Below are 24,759 nucleotides of genomic sequence, written 5' to 3'. Positions count from 1 at the left end.
CTAATAATAATTATAATAAATAATAATAATAATAGTAATAATAATAATAGTAATAGTAATAGTAATAGTAATAGTAATAGTAGTAATAGTAGTAATAGTAATAGTAATAGTAATAGTAATAATAAAAAAAATTAAACAACAACAACAACAACAACAACAACAACAACAACAACAACAATAATAATAATAATAATAATAACAACAACATTAAGTTCTTTCAAAAAAAAAATAACATTAATAATAGTATTAATAATAACTAGATTTTTGGCCCGTTCAATGCACGGGTTGTTACTTGGGTTAATTATTTTCATATGTAGGAAAATCGTTTCATTTCTAAATTTAGAAAAAAGAGAGAGGGTAGAACCGTTGATAACTTGTTATTTGATACGATTTTAGAGTGATTTCGAACCTTGTTTACTTGGTATATTGGCATTTTGGTACACTTTTACTCTATTTTTGTTCAACTTTTGTGTATCCCTTGCTTCAAGGGTTGTTAGTGTTTTTGTTGGGTTTTTAGGTTCAAAGACAACCATTTGAGGCATTTGGATATTAAACCGAGGTTAGAAGCCGAAACAATGGAGCAAAACCGAAGAAAAGTGAAGATAAAGACCTTAGAGAGTCTGCACAGAAGATAAAGTGTTCCAGCACGACCAGAAGCTAGCTACTGCCTACTGCTTTAAAGGCCTGCACGTCCGTGTAGAGCTCAGCACGTCCGTGCAGGATATTCAGCACGTCTGTGCCTGATCCTGCACGTCCGTGCAGTTTGCTCAGCCCAAATCAGTTTCAAAACTGATTCTACTGAACAAGGCCAGCACGTCCGTGCCATATTTGGCACGTCCGTGCAGGATGCCCTGGCCAAAACATTACCTTCTGCCTCCCAGGTGCACGTCCGTGCCATATTTGGCACGTCCATGCAGGATGCCCTGGCCAAAACAGTACCTTCTGCCTCCCAGGTGCACGTCCGTGCCAACCTCTGCACGTCCGTGCCAACCTCAGCACGTCCGTGCTGACCTGTAGCCGTACCCGACTCTTGTTTTCTCCGTCCTTTTTATTTGGGGGTCTTTATAAATAACCCCTTGAGCTCATTTGTACGGGATCCAAGTTTTTAGTGCTTCCTCTTAGTTTGCAATTGTAGAAACACAAATATTCTCAAATCATTAGTTAGACTATAATTATTAGCTTGGAAATTTCATTCTCAATCATTGTAGAAGACAAGTTCCACCATTGATATTCAAGTTGAAGCTTCTAGTAACATTTCCTCACTCTTCTCTTCCATTTTAATTGCTTTGATTGTTAATTATCTCGCTTAATTCTTGTGTGCTTAGATTGTTATTTAGCTTAATCTTTAGTTGATTCTTGTTCATGAGTTACTTGAAATCCTTAATTGCTTTAATCTCCATGGATTGTGAGTAGTCTAATTTTCTAGGGTTTGGGTAAAACCCTCAATGTAATCACTAATTACTTGTTGCATGTGTTAATTTGGTAATTGTTGGGTGTTAATTAGTTGAGCTTAAGTGGTTTAATTGCTTAGTTCTTGTATATGGCCATTTCTAGAACTATTATCTAAGCTTTCTCAAAGAAGGATCGAGAGATGAACTTGAGTTAGCTCCCTTATGCTTAATTGACTTGAAATGCCATGAGAATAGGAATTTACAGTCAAGGGAATGTTTTTGTCATCGTGATTATGCTTTAATACTTGTTTTATGCTTTGTAACCACGAGAGTAGGTTGTATTCATAATTCGAGTAATCCCTCTAGCTTGAGAGAGTAGTTGAGTGCTTTAGATGACTTCCCCTATATTATCCCCTCAAATTACCATTGTTTGCTACTTGCTAATTGTGATTTGTGACGAAATTGAGTGGTGTATCCCAAGCCCTAGAACTCTCTAAATATTGTTAATCTCCCTCTAGCTTTAGTTGACTTGAACTAGCACTTGTTACATAAAACCAAACCTATTTTGACTTCATTTAGCTTATTTATGCGGTAGTATTTCGGTGGTTGATTCAACGCCTCTCTTGGGTTCGACCCTTTCTTACCCTTGCTATTAGCTAGTGAGACCAAGATAGGAGTTTATCTTTGGTAGGCTCGACGACGGCCTATCAACCGTGAAAGAAGATGAATTAATTTAGTTAAATATATATATACGTGAAGACTGTGGGATATAAAATAACATATTATTTTAAATTATATTTAAAGTCTAGGAGATGAAAATACAGTTTTTATTATAATTTATATGTTTATGTAATGTGTATTAATTAAATCATTATTTTATTATGGTGAAAATGAAACACTTCATTTTCTTACTTGAATTTGCACGTTGTATAATGCATAAAGACTTAAACATAAATATTAAGGGAGATAACATGTGTCATATGGTGTGATGAGTGACTTGTGATGCCATATGTCATATAAAAATTTGTGGTTTGTGTTTTTAAATACTAAGTATAGATAGGTAGATGTTGAAATCTGCTCTGTTCGGCTCGGCTATCCTGAAATCAGGGGAAAATTAGGGGGAAGTGGGGCTCGAACTGCTGGTGACCTTGCTTCAAAACATCAAACTTGGGAAATTCTCTTTTACCACTGCAGCATTGATAAGCATCTAGTATAACTGTTCGGTATTAAAAAATTTATACCGAAATATGCTACCCCTTGTTACTAGGTGGATTCGCCACTGTCCACATACATTATAATATTTGGGTTCATAAATTTTTTACTGACTAGAATTCCATACAATTGTTACAAACCGCAATACCACTTAGCTTTATACAGTTGTAAGTTGAAAGGGTGACATTCATGTCTAAGTTGTTGAATTAATTGCTTCAAGTTTTGTTTTGTTTTGTTTTTTTGTTATTTTTTTTTTTTGTTTTTTTGTTATTTTTTTTTGAAGAGCCGTACGATAAACTAGCTACAGTACAGAGATAGAGCTCCAAAGTGTTGAGGTCACGTGCCAGTTCCCGAGAGAGGAAACTGTTAACTGCAAACCCCAAACTAAATTTGCCGCCAACAAGTTTTGTGCAGTTGCATCGACCTTCCTTCACTGTTAATTAATGAAATGAAATGCCCAACTTGGCTAGGAGTACCTAGTATTTCATTATTTCACTCCCTTTTTGTAATAAATAATTTTCATGTAATACACAAGTAATTTTTAAGTGGTTACGTATATCTTTCTTTGTATGTCATCTTAACAAGACTATATGCAACGATTAATTAAAGTTTATATATAAGATTCTAATATTTTATCATCTGTTATATGAGACGGATTTACAATAATTTATTATAATTCATTTAAATTTGAGGATAAGAAGTTTACAATTGAGAGTGTTATGGGAGATCTCGATGCACATTTTGACCTACTAAACCTATGTTGTTTCTAAGATTTGACCATAACAATCATACCTTCTAATGTTTAAGTGTTTAACACGATATAACGTACATATGTAAACTCAATTACCCTACAAGACAATGAAGTAGACAAATTCGTAGTTGCTCTATATTCTACTCCTTGTGATTTTACTTTGTTGCCTATCCAATAAAATCACCCGAAAATATTGAAAGTTTTAACGAGTTATGATGGTTAAATAAAGTCATTCAAATTAAAATAGGTCACTACAAAACTACAAAAGTACTTGTCATTTGTATTATACATACAAAAAAATGGTTGTATGAACATAATATATACTTCATATTACTGAGAAGTTTGTACTTTGAGACAAGTATATAATTAAAAGTTAAATTGGCTTACAATAATACAAAGAAATCTTACATGTTCATGATAATAATGAGGAAATTTGCATAATTCATACTTCCTCTTAGGTTAAGAAAACTTTCTAGATCATTTTTTTGGGTTGTCTTTTCTCAAGGACCACCAAGAGGCCCAATAACATCATCAAACACCTTTGGATTCAACCCTTTTTTTTAACATAAGGATTTAAACTCAAAGGTTAAAACTTTATAAAGTTATATAATTATATTCGGTAAAAATAATTTTTTTAATAATAATAAAATAAAAATTACATTAAGAATTTATTAATAAGTTAAACTGAGCTCAAATAATGCTAAAAAAAAAACCAACAAAAATAAGTTAAATTTAGTAAAAAAAAAAAAAAAAAAAAGCTTTGAGAACAAAATCCATCAACCTTCTAGAAGGTGTCATCATAGACTCATAGTTATCACAATCTATACCACTAGCTAGACTACAAATCTACAATACCTCCTTAATATATACTTATCTCCTCAAAATTCAAAACTAGATAAAGCTTACAAATTCTAATGGAAACTAGCCTTGAATAGATGATACATCTCATCAAACAAACATTTACCTAAAAGTATCATACATTATACCCCACGTCCCCACCCCCAAGGTGGTAAGGTGATAATAACTCCTATAATTAAATGCTTTTTACTAGGACACTCCAAATATACAACCAAATTTTACAGTAGTATAATAAGCTAAAACAAAATACTAGTACAATATAAAAGAGAGTTGCAAAAGAAGTTGTACTTTACTTAACAAGTGATAAGAAAAATGGAGTTTTCATGTTTTTTAGTGGATCAAAAGAGGGAAATGCAAAGCCAAAGGCCGGTTGCAGGGATGTGTTCGCGGTGTGGTGCGGCGGCGAGAGTGGCGGATATGAAGACGGCCACCCGATTTTGTTTCGTCCCTTTCTACTTTAAGTATTGGAAAGCTATCATTTGCTCATTTTGTGGTGCCACCCTTAAATCTTATGGTAATTAACTTATAATACTTGTATGTAATATTCTCATGCATTTTATTTGGACTATTTAATACTACGTTACGTAGTTATTTTTTTCTTTTATTTTTGTATAATTAATATCCTAATGAATTTGTTCTCTTTGTAATTTTAGAATATATATATATATATATATATATATATATATATATATATATATATATATATATATATACGGGATATATATATATATATATATATATATATATATATATATATATATATATATAATAATCCTCATTTTGTAGTTTTAAGTGTGAATTTTACGTTGATTGCAAAAATATTACTTTGTATTAGTGGTAGTCTGGTAGAGAAGAAATAAAATCATGAATTTAGATACTTTGTATCATTAGCGTATTGATTTAATTTACATTGTTGTGTTATTAAATTGATAGAGAATGTACAACTCGATTAAAAGTTTAAATTGATGGTTGAAGCATTTAAAATATTTTTATATTTAATCATCTTATTTTTCAAGCCCTTGTTGTTCTCATTTTTGTTTTTTCCTTTTGGTTGGGGCCGGGGTAAGAGGCCGAATGATAAAATTAAAATGAGAAAAGAGAAATGTAGCCATCAATTGATTAAAAATGTCCATTCCCGTAACAAAAGGTCACAAAATGTAAGTAGGAATTGAAGTATATTCTGCATAGGTTCAAATTCAAATAGCATATCATTTATATCAACAAATCAAACTTACATTAGTCAATTTGTTGTAGAGTTGTAGTGGCGAAGAATATACTTGTATGCTTCGTAATTTCGTACTTGTATAAGCACAAATTTTTAGCTAGGCGAACTTGTTTAAGCGAGCCAGGTTAGCGGAGGAAAGTACATAGGCCCACCTACCACGGTAGTAAGATGTAGGCACGGTCCAGAAAGAGGTTAAAGTCACTTCCAAAATAAAAAAATAAAAAAAACCCTTAATATAAAACGCGTAAGGAATGACATATCCATTTAACAAGACACAAGTCATGACACAACACAACACGAATCATGCCACGACTGAAAGGCCATGGCAATATGGCATGGTCCTAGAGCGGCCCACTGCCAATCTGCCGTGCATGTGGTGAGTACCTCCTTCAAGTAAATAATAAAGCGTACAATTCATGTTCATAAATAAAAAATCCTAGGGATGAATTATTTATCCCTTTTATGTAGCCTAATTTTAGAGCTTATGAAATTTTTAGTAATGTATACAACATGATGCAATTCATAGTGCAGAACAAAGTATACTTGAAACTCCAAAATTTAGCATCCATACCAAAACTGTTAAGTTACCTTTATAGCATAATAAATGACACAATCCTCTCCTTTTAGGAAGGATTGCCAACAACCATCATAACTTCTACTACCAGAAAAGGGTTGTACATTTATTTTCAACAGAATGCTTATTTTCAAGAGAAAATTATTTCACGAAATATATTAAAATTCTCTCTATGATTGTTGCTTTGTTGGAAAATATTTCCTAGTATAATTTATTAATTTCAAAGTACTCGTAGTAGTGTTTCTAATATGATTGATTGATTGTTACTCCGTATGTGGTACGCTATGTGTCTTTGAAAGAATGACCCAGTTTTCCTTTTTATTCGCATCTTTAAATATTACTCCCTCCGTTTTTAAATACTTGCTACTTTTACTTTTTACAATTTTATATTCTTCCACCTAACCCACTACTTTCATATTTTATTACTTTCTTCAATTTCTCCAAAAACTCCGCGCATGGAGAATTAGAGCAAGTATTTAAAAACGGAGGGGGTAATATTATTCCATTTCATTTTTATTGATATGATTTTGATAATTTTTCTCTAACTTGTTGCTAATTCAACGTGTTAATCTCCATAAATATGTGTTCTCTTAATACAACTAAACTTGAAACAATATTAAAAGTGAGATGTAGGGACCTAATGATAATCTCTCCTAGGCATAGAAGAGGACAAGGGATTTATTAGTAATGGAGCAATTGTTTAGATTCTACTCCGTATATAACTTTAATTCCATTCTCTATAAATTAGAATATCATCAAAGTTGAACTTGTAAATTATATAAAAGTCTAATGATGCAAGTAAAAAAGAACGAAATGACCATATTTTCAAAGCTATAGTCATTGAAGGATTCTGATTAACCTTAACCGTCACAATGGTACAAAATATATGGCCGTATAATATATAGGAATATAATATACTACCTCTGGTTCTTATTACTCTCAACAAAGAAGTATTATTTATGAGATATAAGATATTTCTTTGAGATATAAGATATTTCTTTGTTGCGAGTAATAAGAATCGGAGGTAGTAATTGACAAACAATAAGGAAATCTAACCTTGTCAAAAAGCTTAGTGGCCCAACCATGCATAACAATTCTGCTTAAGAATCAACAATGCACTCTTGAATTGTTTGCTTCATTTTCTTATCTAGCAGGTACATTAATACATTATTGTAATCGGACCCAAATTTGGCCCAACTCTGACTCAACCCCTTTGTCCATATGTGTATTTAAAAAAAAAAAAAAAAAAAAAAAAAACATACCAAAAATCTTTTGTATATAATGGCTATTTTCTTGCATAGATTGCAAAAGAATTTCGATAGAATGACTCTCTTGATTTATCAATTTCTAATCCCCCACCTTCATTCTCCATAGCTCCATTGTTATATAATTAGGGTATGTTCTCATACGTTTATTTTCAATTCAGTTCAGTTCAGCTCAACTCAGCTCAGCTCAGCTCATAGCTAAACTGAAATGAACTGAACTGAAATGAATATTTTATGAGAGAAGAAAATTAGGAACTGAATTGAACTGAACTGAACTGATTGGAACTGAACTGAATTGAAATTAAGCCGAAAAGAACAGGCCCTAAGTGTATCGAAGACTATATATTAGACTTTTTTTTTCATTTACTTTTTTTTTTTGGTGTTCCACCCGGTTAACCCTTTGGGCTAATTCAGATTCGTGGATCATTTTTGGGTAGTTAGGTTCCACTCTTCTCCCGATTGTTGTTGCGGGGTATTGAACACGAGTCCTCCCTATCAAGTGTAGTCTCAATCACCACTACACCAACAACCAATTGGTTTTCATTTACTTGTATGGTCATGTGAAAATTAATCAATTGAGAAATGAGGAAAAAAAATACTTTTGATTCTCCGATACACCAAAGTGATCTAAATCATGCATTCAAAGCACATGCACAAATAATACTTAACATATATTAAGTGATCATGTTGAAATTTATTTGTGACAATATGCAAATATATATTAGCAACCCATAATACCTTCATATATGTCCCCAAAGGCCCAAAGTAGTAAAGTACCACGGAATCCGGCCACAATAATATGCGTAAAAGGAAACATTCTAATATAGTGATAATATATTAGCAAGTCTCGTCAAAGTCCAATTTAATATTGTAATAATAATCCTCTTAACATTAATAGCAAAACTCACTCAATCCTCTTAAATTTAGTGAGTCGTCTTAAAGTAGTTGTAGCGTTGTAGGTAGTTGCATGTATTGTCAAGCACTCAAGCGCATTTAAATTCAAACTGATTGCCCACATTAGAAGAAATACTTACACGAAAGAGGAACATAAGGAATCATAACAATCCTTTGGAAACGACACTTACTTTAGGTAGAGAACCAATTAAGCAAGGTACCTGGTGATAAGCTTAGCTTGTTCTTAGGGTCTGTTCTCTTCATATTATTTTCAGTTCAGTTTAGTTCAGTTCAACTTCACTAAGTTCAATTCAGTTTTTAACTTTCTTCTCTCATAAAATATTCAATTCAGTTCACTTCATTTCAGTCAGTCAGAACATGGTGGAAGATATTAAAGTACTTTATGAAGTTTTTACATGATATTTCCTCTGTCCCTTATTGTTTACCTCATTTGTCTTATCACATTTTCCTAGACACATATTAAAATACATATATCTTTATAATTTTATTTCTATGTGCTTAATAAAAATATTAATAAAATATATGACAATCTGAATTTAACAAAACCACACATGACTATATAAACTCTTATACATTAACAAGAATTTATGGTCAAAGTTTTCTAAATTTGGCCCAAATCTTATCAACGGGAAAAAAAAATAGAAATGGAAGAAATACATAACATTGTGGGCCCATGAAATATTTTGATTAAAAAATAAACATACATATACGAGTAGTCATTATCTAATTGATTAAACTTGTGTCATGTTTCATGAACAAGCCATGAATTCCATGAGGAATCTTATTGTGATTACTGTAAGGGCATTATTGGAAGAAAGTCTACAAGTTGGAGAAACAAAATTCTTTTGTTTTAATATTTAAAAGATATACAAACATATTTATGTGATAAATTGGAACTTATAATCAAAGGTTTTAAAGTTTGATCTAACTATTTGAAATGAGTACATTGTAAAAAGGATGAAGGGAGTTAAAAAAAAGGGGGGGGGGGAATTAGGGTTTGTTCTCATACGATTATTTTCAGTTTAGTTTAGCTCAGTTCATTTTAGCTCCTAATTTCCTTTTCTTATAAAATATTCATTTCAATTCAGTTCAGCTCTAATAAGTTCAGTTCAGTTCACCTGATTTTAATCGGTGAGAACAGGCTCAATGTGTTACTAATTGGGTACCAACAAAAGTTGTTAACAAATACAAAGAGTATCCTAATAGACTAGTAACGTACCACATGCATGCATGTTTGACTTAAAAAAAATTATGATTAACAACATTATTTGTAAGGGAGATCCGAAATTAGCTAAAAGATTAGACAATAAAACATTATATTCATGTTTAAGCCAAATCACATCGCACCGTTCGCCTTCATTCACGCTGTCTTGTCCTTATGTTTATTTTTTCACACTTTTGTCATACAGTACATACAGTAGTACTTCACAACTTCATAGTCTTCGTTCACATTAATGCTAATAAATATCATTATTCTTTCTCAAAAAAAAATAAATATATTATAGATAGAAATTGAAAAGGATATTAAACAAACACATTGAAAAGGATTTTAAGTGTTGATTTGTAGAATTTGGACATTTATTCGTGAGAAGGGTATCATACTAGACATACACATACTATAATTGTTCATTAGTTTATTGCATAATTTGCGTTTAATGTCTGGCTTTTTATAATTAGTGAAATGCAGAAATCTTATCCTAGTGATTAATGTAATTGTCCCTATTATTGCATGAGATGATTTAAATAATAAAAGGAAAATGTTATACATAGCCTTTAGGGTTACATATAAGTATTAAATTTACACTTGAAAATCTTAAGAAGTTAAGAAATCATAAATATATAAACACTAATTACACTGCTTTACGCATATTTTTGTCCTGAATTCCTACTTATATACAATTTTCAAGAGTGTACTTAATGCTTATATATAGCTCTTAGGACTACATATAACATTACCCATTATAAAAAGGGGTGCTCCGTTAATTAATTTGGACCTCAACAAAGATTAGCTTCTCATTATATATGGGGTAAAAAATATGTTATATCCTTAATTATGACTTTTCAAGAGCTAGGTAGAACTAAATGTTTTTTTTTTTTTTTTTGGTGTTCCATCCGATTCACCCTTTGAGCTAATCAAGATTCGGGGATCAGTTTTGGGTGGTTAGGTTCTAGTCCCCTCCGATTGTTGTTGCGGGGGATCGAACACGGGTCCTCCATATCAAGTGTAGTCTCAATTACCACTACACCAACAACCAATTGGTAGAACTAAATGATTTTGTTGGCCAAGATCACAACTTGCAAATTTGTACATGTTTTTTGTTTGTAACTTTAGAATATGCCTTGAATGTGTTTGCTTCTTTAAATGGCTATTATAGAATCTTATTATACGTTATGTGAGTATGTGAGCTACGATTTTTATGCTATTGGGCTCATTTTTGGCGTATTTCATTTTACGTGATTATAAATTATTCTGTGTATAAACTCCGTAAGGGTAGGTTTTTTAATATACAACTATAGGATAATTTATAAATTGTATTGGTCTCAAATTGGTATTATATATCTCTATGTAATAAAGAAATTGAATTAATCAATCTCTATCTATTCTAATATGTCTAATTGAATTGTTAACAATATGTTTATGTTTTTAATTATAAATTTGATGATTGATTTTGGATTATTCCTCACAACAACTGATAGAGATAAACAATTCTCATTAGGGTATGCAATCACATACAAGTACATAGTATGTACTCTGTACTTTGTATCATTTTTGACTTGATTGTGTATAATTATTTCAACTTGACTTGATTGTATTTTCCGTTGACTTAGAAGAAATCAAAGAATAAATTTCATAAAATTTGGAAAAGTAAGTTTCTAGTATGGCAAAAGTATACTAAAATATTTTCTATGATAAAAAGATTTGAAATTGTTTTTTTTTTCCAACCTTCGAAATCTTTTTTTTTTTTTAATATTGATCTTTTTATCTCATCTTATTTGTATCACTTGAACTATTCTACATTACTCCGTAAATTATAAAATTCTACAGAGTTTTGTTTTGTTTTGAAGTAATACAGAGTATCTTCTTAAGCCACATTATTCATTGGTCAATCATAATAAAGAGTACCAACATGTAATAAAATGCCGTAGTATAATCTATAAGAGGTGGGTACTAGTGGGATGAAGTACTTAATTATTATTTTTTTTTTTTAAAAAAAAGATATACTACTTTGTATCTTACAGATGATCATTTTATTATACACCGCTAAATATTTTTTTCAAGATCTGATACATTATATTTTTTTTTAAAAAAAGGAAAATTATAAACATATGGAGTAGTGTATAAAAAGTCAAAAAAAAAAAAAAAAAAAATTAAGGATAAATTAACGAGGTGTTGAGTGAAAATGAGAAATGGGGTGGAGTGCCAAGGAGCGAGAGGTGTATGGATGGGTCTAGGGAGGCTATTGATGTTACCCGAATGCGTGACTTGGGGTATAGAGGAAGTATTTATACATGGCAGCGAGGTGTTTCCCAATCCACTATCATTCGTGAAAGGTTGGATCGGTTCTTAGCCTCGGATCTGATCATGCTCCTCTTATTTTGCAAGCTGGCCAAAAGGTGGAGGAAAAAAAGGAAAAAGAAAATTTTCAGATTTGAGGCACTTTGGTTATCAAAACCGGAGTGTGAGGAGGTGATTAAGGGGACATGGAAGGATAATGTTGCTGCCCATGTAAAAATTGCTTTATGTGCAAATGCTTTGAGTAAATGGGTGGTGGTATTAAGAAGAAGATAAGAAATGCTGAAGAGAGTTTAAAGGCTGCCCAGATTGGTGTGATGGATAGTGTAGCACTAGAGCAATGTCGAGCAGCATCGGATGAGTTGGATGAGCTTCATATGATGGAAGAGTCGTATTGGTTTGCTAGAGCACGAACAAATGCACTGAGGGATGGAGATAAAAACACGTCATATTGCCACCATAAAGCAAGTCAACGTCAGAAACGCAATACTATTGCTGGGTTAGAGAATGAGGCAGGGGAATGGGTTTGTGATCCAAAGGGTGTACAGGAGTTAATCACAAATTATTTCACCAATTTGTTTTCATCAAATGCACCATCAGATTTTGAGGAAGCATTAAGTGAGGTGAGTAATGTGGTTACTGAAGAAATGAATGATGAGCTCCGGAAGAATCCAACTTCGGATGAAATTCGAGAAGCGCTATTTGATATGCACCCAAATAAAGCTCCCGGTACGGTATGCATGCTTTATTTTATCAAAAATTCTGGCATGTGATTGGGGATGACATTGTCAATTTTATTATGAACTGGTGGAATGGAAATGTTGATATCTCTGAAATTTGTAAGACTTGCATTGTTCTTATCCCAAAATGTGACGCCCCTCGGAAGATTACCGAGTTCCGGCCTATTAGTCTGTGCAATGTGATATATAAGATCATATCAAAAACCCTTGCAAATCGTTTGAAGCCGATGTTGAAACAAATTATCTCTCCGGAACAAATTATCGGGCGACTTATCACTGACAACGCGTTGGTGGCTTTTGAGGTTTTCCATTCAATGAAGAGAAGAGGTGAAGGGAAGGATGGTACGATTGCTTTAAAGTTGGATATGATGAAAGCCTACGATCGAGTTGAGTGGGAATTTCTAGAAAGGGTGATGCACAAGTTAGGATTTTGTGATGAATGGACACAAAAAATTATGGGGTGCCTTTCTTGCTTTTCTTTTTCTTTCAAGCTCAATGGTGAGATAGTTGGGAAGGTGGTACCGCATAGGGGCCTTCGACAGGGAGACCCAATCTCCCCGTACTTGTTCCTTCTAGTGGCGGATGCTTTTTCAGGACTACTTTCGAAAGCTGCAAAGGATAACATTATTCATGGTGCGAGGGTTTGTCAAGGAGCTCCTCGGATTTCACATCTTTTTTTCGCTGATGACAGCATTTTATTTGCTAGAGCAAATGCTACGGAGTGCTCAAAAATTGCGGATATTCTCCGTATTTATGAAAGAGCTTCAGGGCAAAAAATTAATTTTAGCAAATCGGAAGCAACTTTTAGTAAGATTGTCTCAGCGGATAGAAGGAAAAGCATTTGTGAGTCTCTTGGTGTTGAGGAGGTAAATCGTCATAAAAATATTTGGGGCTTCCTACAATAATTAGCAGATCAAAGAAGGCTACTTTTGCTGGACTTAAAGAGCGAATATGGAAGAAGCTCCAAGGTTGGAAGGAGAAGCTTCTTTCAAAACCGGGTAAAGAGGTATTGATCAAAGCGGTCACTCAAGCTATTCCACCCTCTTGTGTCTGACAGAATGTATTGGGGACACACTACGGATGGTATTTTTTCTGTAAAATCGGCTTGTTGGTTGGGCATTTTTGGTGTGAACAATGCTGCTAATAATATTGATGATGATTTGTGGAAATTAGTATGGAATATTGAGGGACCACCGAAGCTTTGTCATTTTCTTTGGAGAGTTTGTAGTGGGGCAATTGGAGTTAATGATGTACTGAGGCGCAGACATATAAGAGGGGATGGAATTTGTCCTGTTTGTGGGAATGCAGAGGAAACAATTATGCATGCCTTATTTAGATGCATATCACCGCTTTTGATCTGGAATTTAAGCTCATTTAAGAATTTTCTGGATGAGTGTGATGACTTGTCCTTCCAAGATTGTTTGAAAAGAATGGCTGGGAAACTAACAAAGCAAGAATTATCTACCTTTGTTGCGTTAGCGTGGGCTGCGTGGACAAGCAGAAACAAGCATATTCACGAGCAGGGGTCGCATGATGCTCGAATGCTGGCAGCTGGTTTCGTGAGGTATGTACATGACTATAATGTGTATTCTGCTAGAGTTTTTGGGAGGGTGGCCTGTGGTGGGTTAGGCTCTGCTGCAACGTGGATTAAACCCCCTGAAGGAGTGATAAAAATTAATGTTGATGCTGCCATCTTTAATGGAGTAGATGTGGGTTTAGGAGTGGTGGTGCGAGACTCAAATGGGAAGCTACTTGCCACTGCTGCTCGAAGACGCAAGGGTGGGTGGGACCCAAGCATTGCTGAAGCTGCTGCTATGAGTTTTGGGATCGAGATTGCTCATCGTCTTGGCTATACGAATATCTGGTTGGAGAGTGACGCTCTTGGAGTATTCCAGAAAATTAATAGGAAGCATGAAGGGTTAAGTCATATATACTTGTTCATTGATAAAGTCTGTAGTTCTATTTCTTCTAATTTCTTTCATATTAGTCATGTTAAAAGGGGAGGGAACACTGTGGCACATTCTGTAGCTAGATCGTGCCCCCACAATGTGGTGGAGCTTGTATCTTTTGAGCCATTCTCGCAAGTTGTCAGCACCCTTGCTGAGATGGATGTTTCTTGATCTTAATAAAAGTTCCTTCCTTCTTTCAAAAAAAAATTAATATTAATCACACTAATTTTTTTTTTTTTAGTTCATTACTTCCTTAGTCCTAATGAGTTCAGTCGCAGCTGAAACAAATCAATTCATTAATAAAAAGTCATCCGATATCTACAAATGAAATCTAAATTAACAAATACATAAAATTGAATCAAATTAGGTTTTCCTTCATTAGAGCTACGATCGTTGAAAAGATCTTGCACTGTGGTACATCTCACACATCGCTGGAATATACAGCCTTTTCGGAGAGATTGTCTAACAATTTGTTGTAGCTGTAAGGATGATTCTCATTTGATTCACCTGAACGCATTTGAAAATTTGACAACCATTGCGATCCCGAACAAATCTTTACCAAAGAACTGACAATAGGGCAAAAGATGATTACTTTTTTTATGAACCCTAACACACAAACAAACCCTAAACAAAAACAAACAACTAAACTAACGAAACTAACAACTCCACCATAGGGAGACACTCCACCATAGAGAGACGGACGAATATCTACTTGTGTAGATTTATTGAAATTCAAATTGCAAAACTAAATAAAATTGAAGGAAAAGGGTCGGAAATAATTAATTTCCGAAAAAATTAGACTATTTCCGACCTAAACGGTCAAGATTTTATTAATCACACTAATTTATGCATAATTTTATCATGAATTATCAACTTAATTTTATTTTAGAATGTATACTTAATGCGTATACATATCTCTGAGCACTAACATATATATTACCCTTAAAAAAAATGAAAATTTGTGCGGAGTAGGAAATTTATGGGAAACGCAAGGCTGAAGTAAGAGGACGTGAGCCCCAAGCCATGTGCTGAAATGCGGCGTAGGGATTCTACGACAATGCCAAATATTGTTAGAGAATAAAATGAGCTAATGAACGTCATCTTTAACGGTTTGTTTGGTAAACCATTGATAGCAAGTTATAACAAATTAAAGTAATGGTCTCTATTGACTTGATGACTAATGGGGATTGAGATGAGATTGGCTTACTAATTTCCTATTATTGCACTACAGTATTACTTCAGTGCTAATTTAGGGACTTCAATCAATTATCAACGACTAAAACTTTTAATTGAATTGATCATTTGATTGAGTTAAGGTTTTGACATAATGTATTGATATTAAGAGTCATAACATCACGCTAATCTAACACACAACCTTCACTACAATTGAGGTTTTTATTTTCACCAACAAACGATTGAGGTTTTTATTAAAATCATTAAACTAAAGTATCAATCAATTGGTTGTTGGTGTAGTTTGATCGGGGTTGCACTTGGTAGGGATGATTACATATTTGATCCACTACAACAATAATTGGGAGGGGCTGAAATCTAACCACCTATAAATAATCCCCAACCCTGATTAGCCTCAAAAGGCGAATTGGGTGGAACACCAAAAAAAAAAAAAATAACATTACTTCTTTCTATTCAGCACAACATATTTAGTATACTACGTCAAAGGGTTATTTGTGTGAGGCCCCCAAACAATGCAACTTTGAATAACTTTGGACTATGTGCGATTTCACAGTCGTTTGCATCGCCTAAAGGTCGGGCATGCAAACAAGTTGAGCCGTGCTATGGGTGGAAACAAGTTGAATCATGTATTATGAAAGCTTATGTGTTGAGCTAGAGATATTGCTTGAAACAAACTAAGAAAAATCTTTGTCATGTCAGGTTGAGCTCGTGTTGATAATTTATCAACAAAGCTCATGCACAACCCAATTCACATGTTGTTTTGACTCAAGTTCGTTTTACCATGCTAAGAAGCCTTTACAATAATGTTTCATACTTTTCCTTCTAGTATATTGCAATAAGGATGAACTTATGCATCCCAAAACATATTTTATATGTTAAACGTCTATAATTATATAAGAGCAAAGTTTATAAAAAGTTGACATGAACTATTCTGGCAATAATATACTTCGTATTACTGGCAATTCACACTCAAGTTCTGGCAATTATATAATTTGGTTGACATGAACCCAATTCACACTCAAGTTCGTTTTTTTTTTCCCTTCTTCTGGCAATAATATACTTCGTATATAATTTTTTTCTTATTACTGTTACACATTTATTAATCAGACTTTCTTTAATATACGGCTAGAAATATGATAGGCCTAGGTTTAAAGATTTTCTAGTTGTGAACTTATTTATTTAAATTTTTTCCAACTTGCCTGTTTCTTGATCTGTATTCAATATATTAAACTCATAAATTTTGTTCATACATTTATTGTTATGAAATTTTGCAATTAGATCTTATTTTAAACTGTTCAAAATATCTTTTATATCTATGTAAAATTAATTTATAAATAGAAGAATCTTATGACAACTAAACTAAAAATCAAAACTAGCAAATACAAAATAAATTGGATCAAAATAAGATTTTAATTGAGCAAAATCAAGATAATTGCTCAATATTGTATTTCACATCGCGGTTTAATATAACCTTTTACAAGGAAGTCTTTTGATCAATTGTAGTTTTAAAATTTAATGTAATTAATTCTAAATGTAGAATTGACCTCTTATACCTAGTTATGAATCTTATTATTATCTTATGAACAAATATACTACGGAGTAGTAATTAGAATTAATTAGACACAATTTATTGACATAGAAATATGGTCCAAATGTAACTAATGACATGAACTATTCTATACATAAGTAAATAGTTTAACATAAACTTTGTCACTAGATTACATAGTGAAGTGATATCAACTCAAACTTAGCATGCATGCACTTAAATGACCACGATCATGCCATAAGTGTTTTTAATGACCAAGTTCATGTTACATATATTTTAGTGATCAATTTATATTATTGAGTGTATCTAACCAGAAAGCTCTATCAGATTAATTATAAAGTCAAGTTCATGTCAATAGTTGTAATCGAAACATAGTTTCAATTCAGTAAGTAAAATTTCTTCTTAACACCGCGAAATCACATTAATGGACAAAAGATGGTTATGAACGGAGCATCCCTCGTACTAACCTCGCTCAACTTATCTAATCAATGGGGGCATCAAATCTTCTAATCACACCTAAATCCCAAAACATAAACAGCTGGTTTTGGTTCAAATAATGTCAATGTGATTTGGGTTTTGTAGTTTCACATCTTTTTCCTAAAATAAAGTGGGTCCTTTGCTCCTTTCTCTCTCTTCTTCTCTTCCTGAATAATGACAGCCTAATCAACAGCCTGGAAAGGGCTGGTAATTCTGGTTAGCTCAATTTCAGCTCACTTTACCTGAGTTTTCATGGTAGTTGGTACTTCTACTACTTGGTATTAGTATCCTTTCTTTCTTTCTTACTTGCTGCCATTGATGCTCTCTCTCTCACACTCTTTCTCTCTCCTCCATTGTTGGCTCAACTGAAACACAAAAAGAGGTAAAAGTTTTGTACTTCAATTGCATCAACTTTAGCTTAATTTAAATACCCATCTTTCTTATTCAATTTATACCTTGTTTTACCAATTTGGGTTGCTATCAATTTGTACATTCTTTGCTGTAAGCTCAGTAAGTTGGAACATTGTTTGATAGATCTGAAGGGTGTTCGACGAAATGCCTCAGTGAGTGTAAAAGTGCTGCCAGCTTGGGTTTGCACTATTTGGGTGTTATTGGGTATATTTTGTTTCTGGGTTTTGAATTGTTTTAGGCAATTGATTGATTAGTCCATTTTTTGGGGTTAAAAAGATGAAGATTATGAAATGGGTGCCTTTGTTTATGACTTTGATTTTATATGGGATGTTTGTTTGTAGCTCAAATGCAGCCTTTAAACCTGTTGATTCTTACTTATTAGCTTGTGGTTCTTCTAATAATGTCACTTTTCAAGGCCAAACTTATATTCCTGATTTAGAGCATTCCTCAGTTAAACTCAGTAGTCAAGCCAATTCTCTTGTTGCTACCACCAATTCTAGTGCTCCCTTCCCTATTTATCAATCTGCCCGAATATTCACCCGTAGTGTGTCTTACGAATTTGATATCAAACAGAAAGGCCATCATTGGGTTCGGCTTTATTTCTATCCGGTTTCGAGTGCAGGGCATGACTTGAAATCGGCTTCCCTTACTGTTGTTACTGAAAACTTTGTGCTCCTAAACAACTTCACATTTGAGAACTTTAAGGGTTCTTATATGTGGAGGGAGTTTGCCATCAATGTAGACTCGAAATCCTTGAGCCTTACTTTTATTCCTTCGAACAATTCAATTGCGTTTGTGAACGCGATTGAAGTTGTCTCAATCCCAGATGACTTGGTCCCTGACCAGGCTTTGTTCTTGCCATCAACCTCTATTAGTGGGATATCAGAGCTAGCACTTGAGACTGTGTACCGAGTAAATATGGGCGGTCCATTGCTTACTGCTCAAAATGATACTCTAGGAAGAATGTGGCAGAATGATGTGCAATATCTTCATGTGAATAGCTCTGCTACAAATGTTTCTGTTAGCCCTTCAACTATCAAGTATCCAGCTACAGTTACTCCTGATATAGCACCAAATTGGGTGTATGCCACTGCTGAAACTATGGGAGATCCGAATGTGGCCAATAGTAACTTCAACATGACCTGGGTTTTCAATGTTGATCCAGATTTCACCTACTTTTTAAGGGTTCATTTTTGTGATGTTGTCAGCCAGTCGCTGAATTCTCTTGTTTTCAACCTGTACATCAATTCCGATGTTTGGGCAAGTGTAGACCTTTCATCCTTAACTGGCGGTCTTGACGTGCCTTACTACAAGGATTTTGTTGCAAATTCTTCAGACTCAGGTGAGTTGACCATAAGTGTTGGTCCAGATCCTGTAGCTGATGATAGTAATGGTATTATGAATGGCCTGGAGATCATTAAGATGAGCAATGAAGCAAGAAGCTTGGATGGAGTTTCTCCTGTTGAACATCTTCTTCCTCCTTCAGCATCGAAAAAGAAACACTCTGCAATTATCATTGGTTCATCTGTAGGTGCAGTGGCTGCAGTAATGATGATTGCTCTCTTTTATTGCTGCTTTGTTTCTCACAAGTCGAAGACTCCTCAACAAGGAAATTCATGGTTGCCTTTGCCATTGTATGGTAACTCCTTGACGTTGACAAAAATGTCCACTGTTTCTCAAAAGAGTGGTACTGCTAGCTGCATTTCATTGACTTCCACCAATCTTGGTCGGTTCTTCTCTTTCCAAGAAATCATGGAAGCGACTAATAAGTTTGATGAGACCATGCTTCTTGGAGTTGGTGGTTTTGGAAGAGTTTACAAGGGAACACTTGAAGATGGGACTAATGTTGCTGTCAAAAGAGGAAATCCAAGGTCTGAACAAGGTATAGCTGAGTTTAGAACTGAAATTGAGATGTTGTCTAAGCTAAGACATCGTCATCTTGTCTCTCTCATTGGCTACTGTGATGAGAGATCTGAGATGATATTGGTCTATGAATACATGGCCAATGGACCACTTAGGAGCCATCTTTATGGTGCAGATCTTCCATCTCTGTCTTGGAAACAACGGCTTGAAATATGTATTGGGGCTGCGAGGGGATTGCATTATCTCCACACAGGTGCAACTCAGAGCATTATTCACCGAGATGTCAAGACAACAAATATTCTCTTGGATGAGAATTTTGTGGCTAAGGTAGCTGACTTTGGCCTCTCTAAAACCGGACCTTCTCTTGATCAGACCCATGTTAGCACTGCTGTTAAGGGAAGTTTTGGGTATCTTGATCCTGAGTACTTTAGGAGGCAACAATTGACTGAAAAGTCAGATGTATACTCATTTGGGGTAGTTTTGATGGAGGTTCTCTGCACTAGACCAGCTTTGAACCCTGTGCTCCCGAGGGAGCAAGTCAATATTGCAGAATGGGCAATGACTTGGCAAAAGAAAGGCATGCTTGATCAAATTATGGACTCAAACCTTGTGGGGAAGGTAAATTCTGCTTCACTAAAGAAATTTGGGGAGACTGCGGAGAAGTGCTTGGCAGAGTATGGGGTTGATAGGCCATCAATGGGAGATGTATTATGGAATCTTGAATATGCTCTTCAGCTGGAGGAGATGTCATCTGCTCTTGCGGAGCCTGAAGATAACAGCACAAATCATATTCAAGGTTTACCATTAACCTCTCTTGAGCAATTTGACAATAGTGTTAACATGATGAATGGAGCTAACTCTGGTACTGATGATGACGCGGAAGATGCTACAACAAGCGCCGTGTTTTCTCAATTAGTAAATCCCCGTGGAAGATGAGGGTGATGGTTTCTATTTAATACTGGTGAACATTGTTTGGGTGCCCCATCCAGAGATGTATCAGAAGGTTAAGTTAAGTTTGATTGCTTGTTGGCCTCATTGCTTGCTTATTTTGATTTGTAATATAGAGAAGAATGAATATAATGAAGTTCGTCCGATACTGTCCCCAAGATCGTTATAGGAAGCCCATTGTTTCCTTTTTGTTCTTATATAATTGGATTTTGCTTCCCATTTTGTATTACACTTCTTTAGGATAGTGATATATGTAATGGATTCACAAAACAATTGTTCAACAATGCAGAAAATAATGCACAGGTTCTGCAATTATTATCTTGCATATTGGTGTCCTTTTAAGATCACATTGATGTATTTTGCTTCCTATCCTATTTTTTCTGTTGACTTATGAAACCAAATACAAGAGAAAAGCATCTCTGTGCTAAAATTGGTTGCTAATATTAAAATACAAAGGCATAAATTTCTTATTCTACTCCTGGATAAAAAAAAATAAAAATTGTGAAAGCGATGAAAGAATGACAAAGAAGAAAGAGATTTCATGCATGAAATCTGCTAATGGATACAAATTCAATCTTTGTGCTGCCCCTGCAGTCTACAATGCCCAGATCCTTCATAAAAGCGAAATTCTGATGTAGTACTCCAATTGGAGAGAACAGGCAGGATTTGCAGTCTGTTGATAAAAGGGTTGAGGTTCTATATCTGTCTTCTCCGCCTACAACGGGCATAGCAACACCTGGCTTTGCCGGGTTCTTAAAGTCCGGCTGGTATGTCCTTCCGAGCACACCTTCAACTTTTGGTGAAAGTCCGAAAAATCGGAATTGCACTTCCAAGTGAGCAAAACAGTCATCTGGAGGTATTTGATAATTATGTATCCTGTTGTCTTTCTTTGTAACTGGAACCACATTGACTGATATCTCTGCGATTTCTTGTACAGTCACAATAACACTGTTTTTGCTTTCTGTTCTTTCTATTTTCAGGTCTTCATTAGCTGATGTCCAGCTTGATGAGTATCCTGTGGGTACATTTAGTTCCTGTCCATCATAAGAAAACTTCAAGTGCTCAACTTCTTCATCCCATGCTGCAGCAGGTGTGGCCTCAAGAGAGAGAGTGTGGGAGTCGAACATGATCCCTAGGGCTTGTATCCACGTGTAATCTCGCTTTCTTCCAGAAGGTCGGAGTCCAATGAAGCGGGCATTGACTTGGAGCTTAGGATCTGATACTAAACTAAAGTGCTCATTGCTCTTACCATGGAAGTAAAAAACTATTCCATCTCCACCAATGAAGCGAGGGTCCAAGCATGCTGCTCCCCGGCCACTGCAATTTGGCTTGCGATCTATGATTGTCACCAAACATATTTTGTGAGTATGCATAATATGATAATCTCATAATCAATACTTTGCATGTTATATAGCATAAGACAATTTGTTGTTCTTTAGAGTAAACTATAACATAGTGTTAGAAGATCTCTGCTGGTTCATCTTTTATAGTTTATAAAACCTTCAAAGGAGCATGTTTAACCATCTTACACTAAGTGTGAGACATTAAAAGTCTTTCCCAAAAGAAGTATGAGGTCACCCCTACGGTAAAAGAGTCAATTTAGCTTCACATAAAGTTATTAAGCCCATCTTTAACAAGACATTGCCTAGTGTAAGACAACCTAAGTTATGATTAAAGACGTAAATAAATGAGAGGAAAAAAAAATGTGGATGTGTAACTGTGCTATACATGGAGGATAAAATACACTCACTTCTGCATTCAGCCTTGCATATTGGTGAGTAGCAGTCTATATAGCAAACTTTAGCTTTAGGATCTTTCGGGTGTGATGTTGGGCACTGCCTTGGGCAGGTAATTCGCTTGAGGAAGCAAGGGCTTCTGCGACTGAAGCAAGTCCTGGTCTCTGTGTGTACTGGTATCACTTTTGTCGATGATTTTGAATGTGCTTGTGTTGAACTGGAGATAAAAACCAGAAAAAGGATCTGTAAGCAGTTGATTATAGACACCTTCATGGCTTACTCTCTATTATAAAGATCATACAATGACCCCTTAATTCCGAGTTTTGTTGTCTTAGGGTAATAAGCAATCGAGTCTTGGTTAATATAGTGTTTATCTCTGTTGATTCTGCACCCAATTTTTGTGAGTTTCAGGTATAATTCAACTCGAAGTGGAGTTCTAACTGTATAGAACATACAACTTTGGCATTTTAGCAAAATAAATGTTATATTAGGTCCACAAATTACAGGTGTTCTATGAAGTATTTGACTCTCAGAAGTCTTTTTGGCTATGCTGTGATCCAACCCAGTTGGCCCTTTTGCACTGCTGGAACGGAGACCTGCAGAGTAAACTATGTGGACAGTTGTGATGCCTAATGAATGTTTATATTACCGTCTTTTGGAGTAGCATGCTCAATGCCCAGTTACCTGACCCAATATCAAAAGTGTACTCGTAATTGCATGATTCAAATCAAAATTAACCCGACTTGAAAGTTAATTAAGATTAACAACTTTTATTTCTTCTCATGATTAAGTAACATGATAACAATTCTTTCAAAAAAAAAAAAAAAAAAGTAACATGATAACAATTATCACGGAGTTATGATAATATATCTCAAACAAAACTGATTAATACAAATCCGATTCGAATGACCTGATTTCCACCTACAACTCTACAAGTAAGAATAGCCACCATACACAATCAATATTATCTTAGATTCTTTGTTACTCCCATAATATGTTAGGCCTTTTGGTATTTCTTTTTTTTGACATTCATGTAAAATGGTTGACTTCCTAAATAAGAGAAGTCTAAGTGAACATGTAACTTTTGAGATGGAAAGTGTTGAGCAATTAGGTTTTGATGATTATAAACTAATGATGATTATCTATCTAACGTGTATGTTAAGTTGTGCATAGAAAAAGCAAATTATGCTTGGAACAGGATACAAGGAACCTGAGTAATGACAGGTATATATGTAAGGAACTTGAGCAATATAGGATAAGCAATAGAGGAACAAGAACAACGATAAGTGTTATGGTTGATAAGCATGATGATGGCTAAGGGACCATGAAGGTAACTATGTAAACATGTGTTTACATATGTTAGCTTCATAAGGTAAGTATCCTATACATATATAGGTTATGTATGTGTAGGAGTCTTTTAATTTAGTTTAGTTTTCTTTATTGTTTTTATAAATAAAAAACTAACCTTCTGTTTTACTTTGTTATTCTCAGAAGTTTGCTCAGTTCGTCATCATAAAAAAGGGACAACTTGTTGATCCTTATGAGGTTTTGATGATGATGTTAAGAATTGAGCAAACTTCCATTTAATAAGGATTTTCTAGTGTTGTGATGTTTGCAGGTTCAGTAAGCGTTGAGGGCTGAAGTAGGAATTGAAACAGAGGAACTTTAGAGGATCCATGAGGATACAAGTAAATTTAGAAGAAGAGTTCCAGAAATGGAACTTCCAGAAGTTTCTTAACAGGAACTTCAAAACGGGTTGTAACGACCTGGTTTCGGTGTAATGCTGGGGAAAACCCTAAGATCCAGAATATATCAAGACTACAGGATTCCAGAACAAGAGTTTCAGAGAAGCAACATGAAGACAGAGAAATAGAAGTATATTGCTCTAGGATTCATGTAAGTATGTTGGACATAAAAGTCGGTCTGGAACAAGTCTATATAGAACCAAGGTGAATTCCAAACAGTCAATGAAATTAGAGTAACTGACTTGTCAGGAACTCAGAGACTGTCAGAGTTCAGGAACCTAATAGGAACTTAAGTATGAACGTCGTTAAAAGTCGGTTTTAATGATATATATATTTACCTTATACGTGCATATCTTTTAGGGATTTGGTTTTACTGAATAAAGATATTTATCTTCTAATAAATCCCTTTTGGAAAAAGATAAGATTGTTTAAAAAGTATTTTAAACAA

General features: G+C 34.3%; 3 protein-coding genes across 3 annotated transcripts; 2 read left to right on the top strand and 1 right to left on the bottom strand.

Moving 5' to 3' along the window:
- Positions 1-3,837: 3,837 nt before the first annotated feature.
- LOC110723545 lies at positions 3,838-4,858 on the top strand. Its single transcript, XM_021902895.1, has one exon. It carries the CDS (start codon positions 4,525-4,527, stop codon positions 4,732-4,734), a length of 210 nt encoding a protein of 69 aa, XP_021758587.1. The 5' UTR covers positions 3,838-4,524; the 3' UTR covers positions 4,735-4,858.
- A 12,772-nt stretch (positions 4,859-17,630) lies between these two features.
- On the top strand, positions 17,631-21,142 carry LOC110723704 (receptor-like protein kinase THESEUS 1). Its single transcript, XM_021903053.1, has one exon. The coding sequence runs from the start codon at positions 18,296-18,298 to the stop codon at positions 20,816-20,818; it is 2,523 nt and encodes an 840-aa protein (XP_021758745.1). The 5' UTR covers positions 17,631-18,295; the 3' UTR covers positions 20,819-21,142.
- A 91-nt stretch (positions 21,143-21,233) lies between these two features.
- On the bottom strand, positions 21,234-22,947 carry LOC110723705. The gene is made up of 2 exons (XM_021903054.1): positions 22,581-22,947; positions 21,234-22,166 (listed from the first exon to the last, which is right to left on the bottom strand). The coding sequence occupies exons 1-2, from the start codon at positions 22,837-22,839 to the stop codon at positions 21,370-21,372; spliced, it is 1,056 nt and encodes a 351-aa protein (XP_021758746.1). The 5' UTR covers positions 22,840-22,947; the 3' UTR covers positions 21,234-21,369.
- Positions 22,948-24,759: the final 1,812 nt, after the last annotated feature.

The sequence above is a fragment of the Chenopodium quinoa genome, unplaced genomic scaffold (genome assembly GCF_001683475.1).
Source record: "Chenopodium quinoa cultivar QQ74 unplaced genomic scaffold, ASM168347v1, whole genome shotgun sequence".
Taxonomy (NCBI): Eukaryota; Viridiplantae; Streptophyta; class Magnoliopsida; order Caryophyllales; family Amaranthaceae; genus Chenopodium; species Chenopodium quinoa.
The sequence above is the reverse complement of the archived record's forward strand: the minus strand, read 5'-3'. Positions and strand labels throughout refer to the sequence as shown.

Bases quoted from the DNA above. Each gene is read 5' to 3' on its own strand.
- LOC110723545 (XM_021902895.1), top strand. From the start codon at position 4,525: ATGGAGTTTTCATGTTTTTTAGTGGATCAAAAGAGGGAAATGCAAAGC.
- LOC110723704 (XM_021903053.1), top strand. From the start codon at position 18,296: ATGAAGATTATGAAATGGGTGCCTTTGTTTATGACTTTGATTTTATAT.
- LOC110723705 (XM_021903054.1), bottom strand. From the start codon at position 22,839: ATGAAGGTGTCTATAATCAACTGCTTACAGATCCTTTTTCTGGTTTTT. The intron at 22,167-22,580 runs GTGAGTGTATTT...TGACAATCATAG, and splicing joins ATGCAAGGCTGAATGCAGAA to ATCGCAAGCCAAATTGCAGT.